General features: G+C 44.4%; 1 protein-coding gene across 1 annotated transcript in view; it reads left to right on the top strand.

Moving 5' to 3' along the window:
• The first annotated feature begins 4,216 nt into the window (after nucleotides 1–4,216).
• The window catches only part of WNT7B (Wnt family member 7B), a 22,660-nt gene continuing 8,591 nt past the window's right edge, over nucleotides 4,217–18,285 (top strand). The window contains exon 1 of the mRNA XM_015815465.1: nucleotides 4,217–4,572. Coding sequence (XP_015670951.1) covers nucleotides 4,476–4,572 — 97 coding nt within the window. The 5' untranslated portion in view covers nucleotides 4,217–4,475. The remainder of the gene's footprint in view (nucleotides 4,573–18,285) is intronic.

Here is an 18,285-nt window from a genome sequence, read left to right as displayed (position 1 = left end):
CTTGAGCTCTGATGGCCATATTTTATGGTGAAGGCCACTAACTGGACTCTGGCCTGATGGCTACGCATCCACGTTATAAAGCCCTCAAGTGCACGGACAAAGAGGCTCTTCCTTTGGGGCTAGGCTGCCACCTGTGAAACTTTTAGAAAGCCCAAACTGTCCTCAATCATAATTACTGTTTAGTTGATTACAGAATAAGAGACTAACAGAGTTGGGAGGGACCTTGGAGGTCTTCTAGTCCAACCCCCTGCTCAGGAAGGAAACCTTATACCATTTCGGACAAATGGCTGTCCAGTTTCCTCTTAAAAACTTCCAGTGTTGGAGCATTCACCGCTTCTGGAGGCAGGTTGTTCCACTGCTTAATTGTCCTCACTGACAGGAAATTCCTCCTTAGTTCCAGGTTGCTTCTCTCCTTGATTAGTTTCCGTCCATTGCTTCTTCCTCTGCCTTCAGGGGCTTTGGAGGACAGCTTGACCCCCCCTCTTCTTCTTTGTGGCAAATAGGAAAAGGTCGTTTGCCTTTTAAAATATCAACAACATCTACATTTCAATTCCTTCCCATTTTCTGGATTGTTCCAGGTGTGGTTTAGATTTTGCACATCACAAGTGAGAATACGGCTAGTAGCTGAGACCCTAATTGTTTCTGTGGCTGAAGAGAACCACAAAGAATTGCATTGCTTTGCAGGAAGACTGGCAAGTTGTAAATGCCAAATAATTAAAGGATGCAAAATAAATATATTATGCAATTCAAATGGCTGATTTTTGACCGTCAAAATGCTACAGCCTGGCTATCTGACCAAACGCCTCTTGTCTCGTGTCTCCCTGAGGAAACAGGGATCCTGCGCTTAGGCAAAAGCAGAATCCATAGGTAGAAACTACAAGGACACCATACAAGTGACGCAATTGTGTACTTTGTATCAGTCGCATTGTGCTGTAATTTTCCTCTTCTCTTTCTTGAAGATAGGTCAGTCGCTGCTCCTCTTCGTTCTTTTGGGACCTTGTTGGCTCTGTAGGGTTCTCAGAGACTACGCAGAAATAGTTGTGTCATTGCCTTCCCTAATTCTTTAAACATCTAGGCTGTAGCTCATCTCATCTCATTTACATCAGCTGTGTTATTCTTTATTGTCTCCTTGTCATTGCTAAAAACCATCTACTGCAATGACCAACTACTCAGAGAGAGAAAACAGACGTGAAGTACCAGTTAAGAAGTTCTTCCCTCCTTAACGCCCAGAGGTGTTATAGCTTCTTTCTCTCTTCTGTCTCTGCCATATCCAGAGTCCCTTTTCTGTTGTTTTTGCTGTTTGGGGTCTTTCTCGTGATCCTCTGCTCATTCTGCGTCTTCTGATCCGGTCCGCCACGTTTCTGGACTCTGCCTTGCATGCTACTTTGATTAGAGGGCATCTTCCCCGTGTCTACAGCTGGCGAGCTTGGATACGGAGTGCAGAGTCAGAGACAAAATTGGGGCCAAGGCTGAGATTTAAAAAATGTCAAGATGGCAGCCGTGATTGAAGTCACAACACATTTAAAAAATGGAGCAGGGCTTCAATCACAGGGTCACAACTGCCATCTTGACTTTTTTTTGTTTTACATCTGCAGAGACGGTCCACACCCCAGCAGATCCTTTGATTTCCTTTTCATCACTGCTTCAGCTGTGGTGATTGTTTGAAGATTGAATCAGAGAATATTGAGAACCGCAATGTACATGCAGATGAAGTCAAATGCCAAATGTATTCCTGCCAATTTTCAGTGATGTATAGATGCTCAAAAACATTTAACTTAGGAATTCTTAATTAAATAAACCATCCAGTAGTGAGATTGTGTTTCAGATGTGTCAAAGTATCATGGCAAACTACATGGCAGCTCTTTTGCACAAAGATTCCATTATACATGTTGTTGTTATTTTAATCAACCCTTGTAGAAGAGGTTTTTAAAGCTGTGTCAAGGGATTTGAGTGTTCTGTTAATGAGATCTGTGCATGGCTAACTTCCTTCCATCTATGCCTGGTGCGCATTCTTTGCCAACAGTGATTGAAGCTTTCTGATAGGCAAATAGACGGAGAGAAGCCACTCCTGCTAATCCCTCAAAAATCCATGCCATGCATCTGCTGAAAGGAGGCACCAATATTCTGGCTCGGTGACCACAGAACGGCCCGTATGTCGGTCACTGCCCAGGTTCTGTGGTCCCCGGGCCAGAATTCCACTCTAGTAACCTTTGAGGTTGTCGGTGGTACTTCTCCAATATCCCCACCTGAGATCCTTCTTGGAGTCCATCTGAGATCCTGGTGATTTTGGGGACATCTATGTAGTTTTCTTGCAAGAATATGGAAGTGGTCAGGCTGTGGTCTTGATTTTTCCTGATCTCCCCTGTAAACTCTAACCATATCTGATCATGCTTAGCTTTTGGAGACCAGCTAAGACCTCACTCTGCAAGCTGCTACTTAACCAGACATTGTTGTCCCTGCTCTTTAGAACACCAGGGACACAGACAGTGAAAAGCAGCTCTTGAACTGAACCCAGAGACCATGATCTGGACCCGGGACACTGGCTAAGAGTAGGTACCTGATTGTTCCAAGGAGAGTGGGTGGAGGAATTTGCCCCTGAAGCCTGTTGCTTGCATTCTGAGGCTCCTGGACATGCTTCAGATACTTGCTGTACACAGCAAGTTCTGTTCTAATTGATGGCTGCCTTCCCTCCAGCAGCTCTTTCAAGGCCGTGCCTTGCCTGAATCGCTGCATTCCACCGTGGCTTTGTACGTGAGCCATCTTGAAGTGTTCTCCGTTGGCATTTCTTATTAAGAGGGTTAATCAGCAAATATTATGTTTGCATCACATTCGTCACTAAGAAAGGCAGTGCAGTTATGTTTTGTACAGAGCTGTGATGTTTTGGCATTTGATCCGCTTGTATAAAGAAGTCACAACATTTATTCTCTGCTAATCACTGAAATTAGGTAGGAAGATGAGAACTGGATGTGCTTTAGAGGTTGGGAGGCTGGGTGGGAGGGAGGTGTAAGAGCCAAAGGCAGAGAAATCTTAGGTCCAGAGAGATTCTGTTATGAAAATGAAAAGATAGTCAACATGAAACAAGTTCTTGCAGACCTTCCTATCTACTTGATGGTAATAAAGTGTCCAGCATAGTGACAATCCTTCTGTCTATTACACCTACTGTCACTTCAGCAGGGATTCATCTCGGATACTTCTAAGGACGGGAGATTTTTGCCTCTCCTTAGCTTTCAGCCAAGTCCTGAGGCTTTTAAACTCTTGGAATAGTATCTTCACTGTCCCTCGTGACAGTCTGTAACTCATCTGTGGACATTCCCACAACCTCCTTGGTCCTGTATATCCGCCATATCAGTTGTGTCTCCCTTCCTCTCCTTTCCTCAGTTTTGTCAGGCACTGTGTTTTTGCTGATTCAAGTCCTTGCTAGGATGACACAAAAGTCTGCTTCATCACAAGGAACCAAACTGTAGCCCTGCTTAATCAGCAGAAGAGTCCTGCTAGCCCAGCATCTTGTTTCCAAGAATTTGCTTCCCCTTTGCCAGGAGCATTGTGGGATTCAGACCCACAGCCTTATAAATTGGAGGTAAATGAACTGAGGAGGGATCCCGCTGGGAGCCAAGAATCTGAATGCCGTTTTGGGTCTGTTCATGCCTGGGACAATGTACCACAGTATGCAGAGGGTTTAATGAAAATTATAAATGTGTCCGTTGCAATTACTGAAAATGCTTCTTTGACTAAACATTTGGGATACTTTTCTGGACTGCTGCAAACCATTTTCCAGGTCTGAAGAATCTGACTCTGAAATTTATGCCTACGAGCTCCTATTAATCATTCACCACTTCATGTTTATAATAATGAGCATGAATGTTGGTCAAATAAAGTCATTCCCTGCTTTTTTCTTTTTTTTCTTTTTTTTGTGCTGTGGTTTAAAATTAGAAGGGACGAACTGCAGTCGTCCTGCATTCTGCAGCCAGGCTCAGCCAAACCCCTCCATACTCAACGTGAACTTCAGCTATGACGGTTTCCAAAAATCCAAATCTAAGTTTAATACCTGTTTCTCGCACCTCCTCACTTCCTTGTTTTATGAAAGTGCCAACATTTTGTGAGACAGATGGCACTCGTGCTAAGTCTGGTCCAAGAGAACCAGGCATTATGGAAAGTCACACAAGGTCTCCAGCTCAACTGCCAGAGCGAAGAGGTTGAGATAAGTGAGCGTAATTATAGGAGCCATTTTACAGCCCGTCCCCTCCTACTGTGGGCCATCGCCTTCGCCAGCCAGCTTCTCTAGCGAGGAAACAGAAGGAACGGCTTCCCTGAGCCCTCCTCACGCTGCTCCTCTGCTTTTCCCCAGAGCCTTGTCCTCGGTGGTGGCCTTGGGGGCAAACATCATCTGCAACAAGATCCCAGGCCTGGCCCCCCGGCAACGAGCCATTTGCCAGAGCCGCCCTGATGCCATCATAGTCATTGGAGAAGGGGCCCAGATGGGAATCAATGAATGTCAGTACCAGTTCCGGTATGGCCGGTGGAACTGCTCGGCACTGGGAGAGAAGACCGTCTTCGGTCAAGAGCTTCGAGTAGGTAAGGCTCTCTGTAAAGCAATGCTGTGTATTTTGCAATCTTGTCTTCTGCCTTTCTTTCCACAGTAGGTTTGTTTTTTTTAAAAGTCATTTTTTAAAACACACAACACACTGTGTTTTCTTCTCTGCCTCTCCCTCCTTCCTTCCTTCCTTCCTTCCTTCCTTCCTTCCTTCCTTCCTTCCTTCCTTCCTTCCTTCCTTCCTTCCTTCCTTCCTTCCTTCTCTACTTACTTACTTACTTACTTACTTACTTACTTACTTACTTACTTACTTACTTACTTACTTACTTACTTACTTACTTACTTACTTATAGATAAGTAGAGACGATTCCTGGATCCAGTACAATATATGCATGCTTAGTTAGATCAGTTTTACAAAATTAGAGATTGATCACAGTGAGTTACCACTCAACAAACTTCCCGGATGTAACAATCTCATATCCAAGGCTGAAAAGGTATCAATTCATATTTATGATAGGCCACTGCAAAAACCTTTTAATTTCTCCCATTATTATTCTGTAGCAGGATAACGAAAGACGTAAGACAAAAATAGCATATTCGTTTCAGAGATCTTTCCTTACCTAAACAGAGAATCAGCATGATCACAGACGGGCAAAAATGCAGTGGGACTCGGAGCAATTTCTGACTTCCTGTAGGCTTCTCCACTGACATCAATTGTGGGAAGCTGGCAGGAAGCACTAGAAATCGTGGTTCCTTAACTGCAGTTGCCCAACCAGCTAATACGACTGGTCTGAAAATCCTCGCAATTTCAATATCGGGTGTAATGATTCCCAGATTTTGGACTCCGCACAGGGGCCTTTGTGGGAAAGAATCGAGAGAGTTAAAATGTTGGTGGCAACTGAACAACCCCACCCCTCTCCCTTTGTATGTTCAATGCATGTGTGATACATGTAGAAAAAGAGGCAGGGCTTGATGACATGGTTGCAGCTGCATTGAAGAGCTGTGGTGGCGCAGTGGTTACTATGCAGCACTGCAGGCGAATTCTGCTGACTGCCAACTGCCAGCAGTTCAGCAAATCTCACCAGCTCAAGGTCGACTCAGCCTTCCATCCTTCCGAGGTCGGTAAAAATGGGGACCCAGATTGTTGGGGGGGGGGCATAGGCTGACTCTGCAAACTGCTTAGAGAGGGCTGCCAAGCACCGAGAAGCGGTATATAAGTCTAAGTGCTATTGCTATCACATCTTGACTCTCTTAAGTCCCACACCTCTGTGGGCATCCCTGCCCTAAAGGTAGAGAATTGATGTAGCTCAAGGTTGAACTGTTGGGTCCTTGGTGTTACCTGAGCTTGGCTGGTTTCCTCCAAACACCTGGTTGTCAGACTAGGGAACTCCATCCGGGCAGGGGAGAGTGGGGTCTGCTAGCTGTTTCTCTGTGGCAGCTGCCCATTCCAGTCTTGGGGTGGGTTACTTTCTTGAAAGTTCCTTAATTAGGGTATGGTTTCTTCCCTTACCGAAACAGCACCAGATATAGAATTAAGGAAGAAACAATGCCCACCCCATCTTCATACAACAGCTGTCAACACCTTTTTGCCAGGGTAAGGATATTTGGAATAATAGGAATTAGGGGACGATACGGTGGCAAACCAGATATGAGAAACAATAGGATGCCTGGGCATTGCAGTCTGTTTGCATCTGCTTGGAATTATTTTTCAAACCTGGTGGGGTGAGAAATCACATTCCATCTTCCGCTCTAAGGGAGATAAATGGGAAAACATTTAGGAGGGTTGGGGTTTTTTTGCCATTATTTATATATTATTCATACCTTACATCCTTACTGTATCATTTAGAGTAGAATAGATGAGGAACTTTTTATTAATGGCACAATTATCCACAAATTATTGCTAACCTTCAACCCTGCATGTGGATTCAGTCTTTTGGTGGTTGTTGTTTGTTCCTTTTAAGCATCGGTTCGGTTGCCTCCATCCCTCACTGCGACAGCCTGCGATAAAACCTGGTTTGTGGCCTTCATGACCTCATGAAGGAGGAGCCCCGCCTGCACCACATATGAGAAAGCGGCAGAGCAGAGATTAAGATTAAATACATTTGGAATTTGGTGGCTGCACGTTCTCACCGTCCATTTTGTGCAGAAAAAAATTGAACCTCTGGGACTGCTTTGCATCTGGATTCATGCCTGGTCTTTTCATTCTCTGTTTTTATACGACTCGAGTGGCTGGATCCTTGCTTTCAAAAAGAAAAACTGAAACCGTCAGGATGTAGAGTTGCACAATAACATAAAACGGGTGGTCCTCGGTTTACAACAGTTCATTTAGTGACCATTCAAAGTTACAACGGCACTGAAAAAAAGTGACTTATGGCTGCTTTTCACACTTACGACCTTTGCAGCATCCCCATGGCCAGGTGATCAAAATTTGGATGTTTGGTAACTGACTTATATTTATGACGGTCGCAGCGTCCCCTTGGGGTCACGTGATCCCCTTTTGTAATCTTCTGACAAGCAAAGCCAGATTCACTTTACAACCATGTTACTAACTTAATAACACGGTGGCAAGTGGCAAGAAAGATCATAAAATGGGGCAAAACTCACCTAAATGTCTCACTTAGTGATAGAAATTTTGGGCTCCGTTATGGTCATAAGTTGAGGACTACCAATATCCTTCTTCTATACCTGCATTTGTGCAGTGGTTTTAATATCCTTACTCTTTGGCTCCATTTATTAAAGCGAAGGAGGAAGAGAGAGAGATCTTAAACCAAGTTTGACAGTTTTGATAAATGAGAAATGATTTTACCTTTAAAATTATTATTCATGCTAGGGTTCGGCCCGTTCCTTTGTCTCACATTACATACCAGTGGCATTGATATTTAACTGTGGATAAATACCATTAATGTCAAGTTAATGTTATGCTTATTTATTGCGAAATATATTTATTTCCATTATGGGAAAGCTACCTTGAGGATATCTTTTCAATCCAATAAAAACATTGGGAATGTTAAGAAAGCTGGAAATAATTTGAGAGAGAGAGAGAGAGAAAAGAGGACAATCTGGATAATTTTTAAACGTGAGGCAGAAGCGCACTCTGTTGTTTTCTAAGTACTAAGAAAGTATATTTTGAATTGTACTGAAGTTGATTCACATAAGGCCAGGCTGTGAATGTTTGTCCCTATAAATATCTTACTGTTGACGAGTAATAAAATGTTTTTCTGCAGGGAAACTTTAAGCAAGGAAGCACTTTTCAACAAGAAAATACAGAGGGATATTTTTATTAATGTCCTTATAATTAAACGCACAATTGTTTTATAATGTTGTTACAAAACAGCAGTTTATATAATGGTGTATTCCAATCAAGTATAATGTTGTAGTGTAACATATAAGTCTAAACAGCATTTTTCAAATTTGACAACTAGAAGATGTGTGGATTTCAATGTGCTGGCTGGGGAATTCTGGGAATTGAAGTCCACGCATGTTGAAGTTGCTAAGTTTGAAAATCATGGCTCTAAAATAAAACACACAATAGTATTAGTTTCCACCTGGCTCTTCTAGCACACAACTGAACCAAAGGATATGTGGGTCACATGCAGGTCCCGGAGGTCCTTCAAGTAATCTTGCGTGTACATAATGTGGCAAGACTCTAAATGTGTCCTGGGGTGTGTGGGGGGCCCTTGGTGCTCTCTGAGCTTGGCTGTTTGCTTGCAGATGTTTCATTACCTAACTACGTAACATCATCAATTCAGCTCTGAGTTACAAATATTCTCTTCTATTGTCCTGGTGCATTTCATGAATTCTCAGCTGATGAATGATCAGTGAGAAAAAGCACAGGAACAGCTACATTCTGGAGACCGATCAAGGAGTGGAGTGAGATCTGGCAGAGGTGTCCACAGGAGAGGTGAAAAAGTCAAGAGGATGACCACAACCGTGGATCCAACACCTGCCCTTTTTACATGCACCTCTGTGGGTCCCTAATCTCTGAAAAAGCCGGACTGGCCCTTCCAGTCCTGACGGGGCTCTCGGGGTGATTTTGATCCACCACAAACTCATTCAGTGCATGAGGATGTTTCAGATGGGGGGGGGGCTACCAAGGAGGCTTTGGATGAGCAGATCTCACTCCCAGGGCTCCTTTAGTGAATTGAAGCCTTTTTTTAAAATAAGGAGATTTTTCAAATATGGCTGCCATCCAAAGGGAGGGGCATATTCTGAACTAAGACGATTAAAAACTTGGAGACCCAAAAATATGAAGAACGGCTGCAGGACTTGGGTTTGGCTAGTCTAGAGAAAAGAAGGACTAGGGGGGTCACATGATAGCGGTCTTTCAGTATTTGAGGGGCTGCCACAAAGAAGAGGGGGTCAGGTTATTCTCCAAAGCACCAGAGGGCAGGACAAGAAGCAATGGATGGAAACTAATTAAGGAGAGAAGCAACCTGGAATTAAGGAGAAACTTTCTGACAGTGAGGACAATTAGCCAGTGGAACAGCTTGCCACCAGAGGTTGTGGGTGCTCCATCACTGGAGAAGAGACTGGACAGCCACTTGTTTCAAATTGTATAGTGTCTCCTGGTTGAGCAGGGGGTTGCACTAGAAGACCTCCAAGGTCCCTTCCAGTTATATTGTGATTGATTGATTGATTTTCCGAAAGAAATGGTTAAATCCAAGGTAGCAAAGTGTCTTATGGATTGGGCTACAGTCTCCAGGATCCCAGCTTGGCCATTCAGCAGCCTAGAAATTCTGGAAACTGAAGTGCAGGCACTCAAAGACACGTGGTCAGGAAGAGTTGGATCAGGCTGAAGACGGCACTTGCTTTAGAGATACGTCCTTCCTTAAGAAGGTTCCTTCTACCACATTATACCATTCATCCCTTTAGCTAAGGATAATCAAACGTGACTGAAACCTTTAGAGGAATCAAACTGATCTGCATCTTGGTACAGACAAGTCTTGACTAATGCACTAATATACGAATTGGAGCAACATTTTTTGGTCTTGGCATTGCTCTGAACCTAGCCGTGTAATTCCCCCATCTGGAAATCTATCCAAAATTGCTGGGAAATTGCACTGAGGGGGAAATCCCAGCAGGAGTGTGCAGGAGCTGCGGGGGAATAATATAAATTGTGGGGTGAGAAGCGATAAAAGGTCCTTTTAGATAAAACCAAAGGCAAATTATGTTGCAAGCCAACAGACAACAAGCCTTGTTTTTTTCAGTTTGCCAAAGTGTGACAGTGCCAAATTACCACAATCCCCGAATTCCAGAGATGTGTCTCAGAATGCACAGCAGCTAAATGGTTTCTGCCACCAGGTGCCAGATTGCCAGAAAGATGCTAAGATCCATCGCATGGAAGAACTCCGAGTCCTACTCTGCCATGGCTCTGAAGCTGTAAATCAGCAGAAAGCAATATAGGCCGTGGAATTATTGTCCAAGGGCTTAGCGGCTGGGGAGAAAGGCTGACTGTGTAGCCTGCAGACAGAAGCCAAGCGCAGGGTGATGTTTTCGGTGATGAGATAAGATAAAGAGAAGGAGGTTACTTGCTACTGCGAGAGGGGGGGAGGAGCTCACTGGGGCCTTGGCTGGGTGTGGTAATAAAAAGCTCAAGATTCCGGCTGGCGTCTAGGGGCATCGCTGCAGCCACCTCCAGAAGGCTTTTCCTTCCTCCAGGCTGCTGGAGTTTCAAGGGACACGTCCCTCTGAACCCCATGGGCGCCTTTGTTGAGCCGCAAGGTCAGCCAGGAAGCTGCCTCTCCACATTCCATTGAGGTCTCTCTCCTCTTCCTCCTCCTCCTCCTCCTCCTCCTCCTCCTCCAGGCCCGTTCGGAAAGGAAGTCTTACAGGGTCTCCTCATTTCTGACTGCCTGGAGTTCTCAGCTCAACGGCAGCACTAACCTCATGGCTACTCGTTGCACGGCACCTTTTCTGTTGGGACGCCTCTGTTCCAGCATTTATTGTGGGATCAGCAAGACCCCCCCAAATGGGTCTTGCCTATTGCCTATTGCCCAGCCAGACTATACAGGCAGTCCCCGACTTACACGAATGAGCATCACGTTTGGGGATCCAAGAGCCCCAGTAGAAGAGTCCAGATGGACTCTCTTCCTCTTCGCCCAAGCTCACGTCAGGCCATTGTGGGATTCCCTTAACGGCTTTCTTCAGCCCTTCGGGGGTTAATTAGGCCACACGGCCTGAACTCTGCCGGGTGCAGGAGGATTGCCTTCGGGGCGCTTGGCTGTGTTGTGACTTGAACTGGAGCTGCAAAAGTCTTCCCCAGCAAAATAAGCCAGATATGTCAAGACCTGTTCTTTCCCACTCTTAGTGTTCAGGACTGGATGTCTTCTCCTTCCTGATTATTTATACCTCTGTAATTGACAGTGGTGCCCTATGCGATAACCCTAAGGGGTTGTATGATGGGTTGTAATGTAGCTAATATACTCTAATAATATTAGAGCAACAGCAGCCAGCCAGGAGCCTACCCTATCAGGGAGAAGGGTACAAGTGTGACCCAGGGCACATTGTCCTTCATTTTAGGACCTCTGTCACCATTCAGGAGTTTCATTTCCTCCTTTGCCGTTGCCCAAATTACGAGAGGACTGCCGGCACGAGCATTCTGGTATAGCCAATCAGTTTAACACCCATAACTATATTCCTAGAAAATGTTAAAACACCCAAGCAGAGGGTAGCACAAAATAGACCAAAATAAACTTTAGGTTGGAGCTTTGTTTGTTTGTATGTTTTTTATCTTGTAGGCAAAAAACACATTTGTAGCAAAAGGCGATTCTTGGCTGGGTTTTGGCAATTAAGGTCTGAAAACAAGCCAGCTAGGAGTGACTGGCCAGTTTAGTTTTTGGGGGTTTTTTTGCCAGCAAGCAAGGAACAGGAAATCTTTTTGCAGCGTCTGAAGATGTGCAATCATGTGTCATGACGCAAACGCTGACAAGGGGGACCTCGCAGTGACGGGGTTGAGGGTGGAGCCTGCCATAAGCCGAGCCCCCCCCGGCTGTGGACCTTTGTGTCCTCTGGCCATTCTCAGGTCTCTCTCTCGGTCGGTTATTGGAAGGGTGACCTTGCAATATCTTTGGTCTTTTTTTAAAAAGTGTGTGGACATTGTTGTTTGGGGGTACAGATAGTCCCGAATTTACAACCATCTGTTTAGTGACCAAAGTTACAACAGCACTGAAAAAAGTGACTTATGACCATTTTTCACACTTAAGACCGTCGTAGCATCCCTGGGGTCACGAGGTCAAAATCCAGATGCTTGGCAAGTGGCATTTGTCTACGACGGTTGTGGCATCCTGGGGTCATGTGATCATCTTTCGTGACCTCCTGACAAGCAAATAAAAATAAAAATTGGGAAATCAGATTTATTTAACAACCATGATGCTAACTTAACAATTGCAGTGATTCACTTAACAGTTGTGGCAATAAAGGTTGTAAAATGGGGCAAAACTCACCTAACAACTGTCTTGCTTAGCAACAGAAATTTAGGCTCAATTGTGGTCGTAGGTTGAAGACTACCTGTACATAGAAATCAAAGAGAACTGCAATTGGGACAAAATGTATTTCCAGAAGAAATAGAAATGGAAAATTCTCATTGGCTAATGTCCTACAATATAAGCCCACCCATTTAAGTTGACTTGCTTCTCAAAATGACCTGGTATTTGCCTGTAATTGCGGTACTGCTCCAATCCATGCCCCGCGATTGTGGGTGGTGGGTCTGACCCCCTGGTCCATCTCTTGATCAGACCGGGCGGAAAATGCTAAATAATAGAATTACAATTCACAGTGACAGGGGTAGCATCTTTCCTCTGCTTGTCTTTACCTCAACTTCTGTCCTATTTAGTAAATCATATGTTCTTTAACCAAAACACAGGGGGTGTGATTTGCAAGGCAACCACACAGCACAGCAGACACATTGACCTCACACTGCACCAGGCAAATGTGCAGCAAATCTGGAAGCTCTCTGGGAGAGCAACATTATGCAACATTCAAGTACTGAGCTGTATTTTACAGAAAGATTTATTATCTCAAAATACACAAGGGCTGCAGATTAACATTACTTTCAAGAAAATAAACTATTCTGTGATCCATTTATTATGTCTAGTCAAATAAGGAAATCAGTAGCTGAAAAATAGCTGTACTCCAGCTGACAAATTAATTCCCACCCTAAATGCATTTTTATTATGGGTAGGCCTAGTTCCTCAGGAAAGGAGTCGCAAAGCTTTCAGCCTGGCTGTGTCGCCAGTGTGAATGATTTCTGAGGCCTCTGACACAATCGGATGAACTTCAAGTGCAACTGGTAATTAGGTATAAAACTTTGACAAGGTCACAGAATGCCTGTTGTGTATTTAACTGCAAAAGTAATTCCTCCATCTCAAAAGTTTATCAGGAATTACCTTGCCCATACAGGCGCCATTCCTGTTGTGGTACAAGACAGGCCGGCATAACCTGAGCTGGACCATAACAAAAGCACCAGAAGAGCAACTCCGATGCAGGCCTCAGAGGGACGAACCCCGAGGGGCTCTTGTTGCTAACAGGATAGGACGGGGGTGTCCCCCGCTTTTCCCACAGAAAGAAGAACATCTGGCAAGGACATCAAGATGGCGGCCTTAATAACCGTGCAATTGGAGCCCTGCCCCTTCAAGAAAAGGAGCCATTGTACAACCATGGCCCTCACCTTGACTGTTTTCACACACACACTCGGAACACAAAAGCACATGCACACAAACACACACACACACAGAGCAATCCTTCTGGCTGCTGAACTATCCTTGGTAACAGATACACTATTTCTATATTTCCTGAAAATATTTCAAGAATGTTATACACTCAGACAGTAATTAGCTAACTTTTTAGAATATAATATAATTGTCAGCAGGGCATCCAGGAAACTGATTATTACTAATATTAAATTGTGTTCTCCATGGTTTCTTTCCTTGCCAAAGCAGCTTCTGGTTTTCTACCTAGAATATATTAGCATATATTAGTGCCTCAGACACACCATATGTAGAGTTCTCAAAAAGTTGTAAGGCTAAATTCTGATATGATGTTATCCCTTGACATTTAATTCAACTCAAATGGAAAGCCTGAGAAATGGAGTAGGGGCAAACAATACAACATGGATTCTCAAGCTTCCATGTTCTGAGATGGGTCTGGAATAGATCTATGCAAAGTTTGGGAAGGCGATTTCCATTTCATGAAATGTTAGTCAAACCCCCGCCATCAAAGCAGCTTCACAAATAAAAATAAAAGCCTTCTTAGGGCAGCAAATTGCCTCAGGTGACTGAGGAGGGCTTGGTAGGCCTACAAAATGCTTTGCAAAGCTGATGGCTGTTGCTGGTTTTGCTTCTGGGGTTGTTACAGACAGTGCCCAACACGGCTATTTATTTTCCACATCTGGAAAACACCCAGAGATGGAGGTGAGATGTTGATGGGCTCTCTGAACTGAAACGAACCAGCCGATGACAGACAGCAACTTAATTAAACCTCTGCCCATCAAAGCTCTTCGGAGGTGTGAAGTCTAACTTAACACATAGCCAACCTTGGCTGATATAGGAAAAAAGGAGAGTCAAGCTTATTTATTTTCATGGGCAGAGATGCCCCCAGGGCATGGTCACAAAAGTCAGGGTGGCAGCCCTAACCGTGTTTGGCCTGTGATGAATCTGAAGGCGTAGATAAATGTCAAAGTGGCACACAAGATACGTGTAAAAAGAGGGGGCTGAACAAGGGGGCTGGAATACAAAAACATCCTGGGAATTCTGTCCAGGTATGGATCGATTCATCAGGAGCAAAGCTCAACTTGAGGTAATCTTTACCTTATTGCCTGGATTTTTTTCCCCCTCTAATGTCCCAACGCATAGAAAAGCCAACCTCGGCTAAGGCAGAGAACAAGTTCAGCTGAAATAAAAAGCATATAATTTCCAGGCTTGGAAAAACTTCCCAAGGCAGCCGAGAAAATATTAGATTGTGGCAACCCGGTGTGATGTGCACAGACACAACATTGACGGGGCCTTGACGTTGGAGAAGCTGTTTGTCTGTCTGCAAGATGGACCCGGATGCTTCTTCTGGATGGCCGGGACAGCTTCCTCACAGCCTGAAGCTGCGAGGGGGAAACCGAGCCCACGAGGGCCAAGTGGGGACCCCTTTGGGGGGCAGAGTGGAGAAAAGACCCTCACAAGGTTTGGCAGAGGGAGCCGCCCAGGACGCCCTCCGAAAGGGTAGCAAACTCCCTCTTCTGCACTTGCTGACCTTTGAGCAGCAAACTCTCGCCTTTCCACCTCACTTTTTACTTTTATTCAGGAACAACCATGCGTTTCTCCTCCTCCACCACCAGCAGCAGCTATTTGCTTTCTCTTCTCCATCGATCCAGGCCTTTTCTGCAGGCCCAGTAATATTAACTACTGTTCAAACAGGAGCCCTCAGCAGGAGACTCCGCTGAGATTTCTCTGACCTATTGCTACCCGGGGGGATTTTCTGCAACAACACGTTTCTGTTTGTTTTTCGGGGATTAGTGGCAATGTTCCACACACTAGTGACACAGGGAAACATAGTCTGGATTCTTTCTTTCTTTCTTTCTTTCTTTCTTTCTTTCTTTCTTTCTTTCTTTCTTTCTTTCTTTCTTTCTTTCTTTCTTTCTTCCTTCCTTCCTTCCTTCCTTCCTTCCTTCCTTCCTTCCTTCTTACTTTCTTTCTTTCTTTCTTTCTTTCTTTCTTTCTTTCTTTCTTTCTTTCTTTCTTTCTTTCTTTCTTTCTTTCTTTCTTTCTTCTCAGAGTCTCCCTCCCCAAATTTTTAAACAAACACTAGGGATCAATATTAACCTTTTATAAATCCAACACCCCCATAACAGATGGAGGGGCTGAAAATGACCTTTCCTTCACCATACCTGCCATTGGCACCCTCAATTTCCAGCCTTTGATTTGCTGTATTGATTTAGCAGCATTCCTTCATGCAGCTTTGATTTTGTTAATCATTTTGAGCAGGCAAATGGAAGGTTAGGGGTGAAAATTTTAAATGAAGAAAATGAATAAATAACTTATTACTTTCAGCCTATAATTTTGTATGAATAAGCTTCATAGAAATCACTATACTTACTTCTGAACAGACACAAATATGATTTTACACTGGAAATTGAACTCTCTCAACAAGTGGAAATGAAATGTAAATTTGGATCTCTGGCTTTAGTGCAGAAGATCTTCAACAATCCCCCCCCCAACTAAGAAATAGTAATAATAACATTATGTAATCTTTCTTTTTTTTAAAAAAAAAAAGCTCTGATTTTATGCCTTGACAATGTCTCTATGTAAAACATGAGTTTTGACCATTTGTTTATGCAGATTCATAATGTGTGGGTGCAATATTATTTTGCCTTATCCATTTATCACAATTGTGTGTCTGTCTTCACCTTCTACATGTTGAGTTTTCAAGATTGGTTGATTCCACCAGACTAAGGAGCAGTTCTCCGGGGGGGGGGGGGGGGGGGGGGGGGGGGGGGGGGGGGGGGGGGGGGGGGGGGGGGGGGGGAGGGGAGGAGAGGGAGGGGAGAAGAATCCCCATTTCTAATCTCAGGAAGTTGCAAATGATTTATAATGGACATTTCTCCCTGCCACGAAGGGAAAGCTATTATTCAGTGGCTGGTGGTTCCCCATGCTCAGCTATGAACGAAGTGCGGAGAGGTAGCTGGCTCTTCCAAGCTCTGGGTTCAGCTATGGAAACATGGCTGGGATCATTCATAAGTGGTCCTCCTCTTATTGACGACAGTTGGGGCCAGAATCTCCACTGCTAAGCCAGGCGGTTGTTAAGTGAATCTCATCCAATTTTACAACCTTGTTTTGCCAATCGCTGACGTTGTTAAGTGAATCGTGCAATTGCTAAGCAAATCTGGCCTCCCCCATTGGCTCTGCCTGTGGGAAGCCACCTAGGAAGGTTGCGGATGCCGATCATGTGACCTGGGACGCGGCAACTGGTGGAAAAACCCGCCAGTTGACAAGCCCCAAAATCTTGATAACGTGGCTGTGGGGATGCTGCGATGTATGTGTGAGGACCGGATGCAAGTCATTTTTTTCCTGTGCCCTTGTAAATTCAAATTGTTGCTGAATGAGTGATTGTAAGTTGTGGACTAGCTACGGTATTCTTGAATCTAAAAGATCTGGAAATACGAGGAGGCTGGGGGGTGCTTGACCCTGACTTTTGCAGGACTGAAGGTGGAAAGCCTGGAAGTATCTTTGCATTTTACCCCACCTCTGCTTGGGAGGACCGTCTCTTTAAACTCAACGGGGCTTATTTTCAAACAGACGGCTGTAAGAATTTCCTGTTCTGATATAATCGACTAGGGATGGTCCTAATTTTCTGAAGCATTTTTTAAAAATTGATCATTCTCTGTCTTGCCTGGATGCGATGAGACGTCCATTCAAGTGCACACACGTTCCTCCCATTTCCTTCCATTTCTCTGCCTACGCATTTAAATGTGCCTGCTTCTTTGAACTGTGGTGATTCCCTAACAATGAGGTTCATTAAATATTGTTAAATACAGAACAGGCTACTACAGGCTTAGTGAGTAACGCATACTGAAGACAGAAAAGAAGCAGTGGGATGTGATGATGGAGGAGGCAGTGGTCTCTGCTACCCCGAGAGGTGAAATGCTCTAAATAACAGTGAGCACCAGGACTCCATTGCTCAAACATCTCCAAATTCCTTCAAGTGTGGCTCATCCAGATTCTTTTCAAAAGAACAAAAACGGGGCATGTTCAGTTCAATTCAGAATTAACTGAGAATTCAAAGTTCAGACATAGAAACAAGGAGTCTGCAGGCCGTGGCCCAAAAGTCAAGATGGCATCGCAATTGTGCAATCAACGGCACTATTTTTCCCATGTGTTCCCCCCCACAAAAAAAAAACCCCAGGCAGAGTTAGCATATTGTTCCCAACAATCTGGGTCCTTGTTTTTCTGAAGGATGGAAGGCTGAGTCAACCTTGAGCCCCCGTCAGGATCGAACTTCAGACTGTGGGCAGAGCTAGCCTGCAATGCTGCATTCTAACCACTAGGCCACCGGGGCTCCTACATAATGCATTGTCTTTGGGGATTCTCCTTAGGTTTGCCATCTCTCCACCTTCTCTAAAGGTTGTTTCTTTCTCTTTTGTAAAGTCAGTTAGGTTGAGAGAAAGTTATACAAGGTAGGATTCTGAATTTCTCCATCCATCTGATGACTTCACTCTGCAGTTATCCATATCATTGTATTACAGTTAAGCAGAAACATCCGTGGAGCAAAAACCATTTGCCAGAGTGAAACAGAACTCTGCTCTAATATTGAAAATGAGTGCAAATGTTTGGAAGAAGCAACGTGGTTCAGACTGCAAACCATCTGCTCCTTTGGGTTGCTGAGAAAAGAGAAATCTGACAATATTGCACATTAGGTTTCCTCGTCTTGTTCTCCAATTTTGCTCGATGATCTCTGGGGAGCAGCAGGAGTTCCAAAGCAGGATGCTACTTACTGCTGGTGAATTGGAAAGATGACGTTGCAGACCTCAAGCCTTTGTTGCTGGTGGTCCCAGAGGACCTCAACTGAACCTTAGCAAAGGGGTTACTTAGCAGGGCGGAAAGGTTGATATTCAGACCATAAGCCCATAACTTCAGCATCCATCTCAAACTATATATTTTTTGTTGATTTAATTAGAGGTTTCATATATGACTACACCCATGTTTCTAATATTTCATAGATTGGGTCCAAAATCCAGCTGCCTGACTGGAACACTCAGACAGTTCCCTCATCCC

Source organism: Protobothrops mucrosquamatus, unplaced genomic scaffold (genome assembly GCF_001527695.2).
Source record: "Protobothrops mucrosquamatus isolate PMUCROS unplaced genomic scaffold, P.Mucros_1.0 scaffold343, whole genome shotgun sequence".
NCBI lineage: Eukaryota > Metazoa > Chordata > Lepidosauria > Squamata > Viperidae > Protobothrops > Protobothrops mucrosquamatus.
This window is presented reverse-complemented; position numbering and strand designations above follow the sequence as displayed.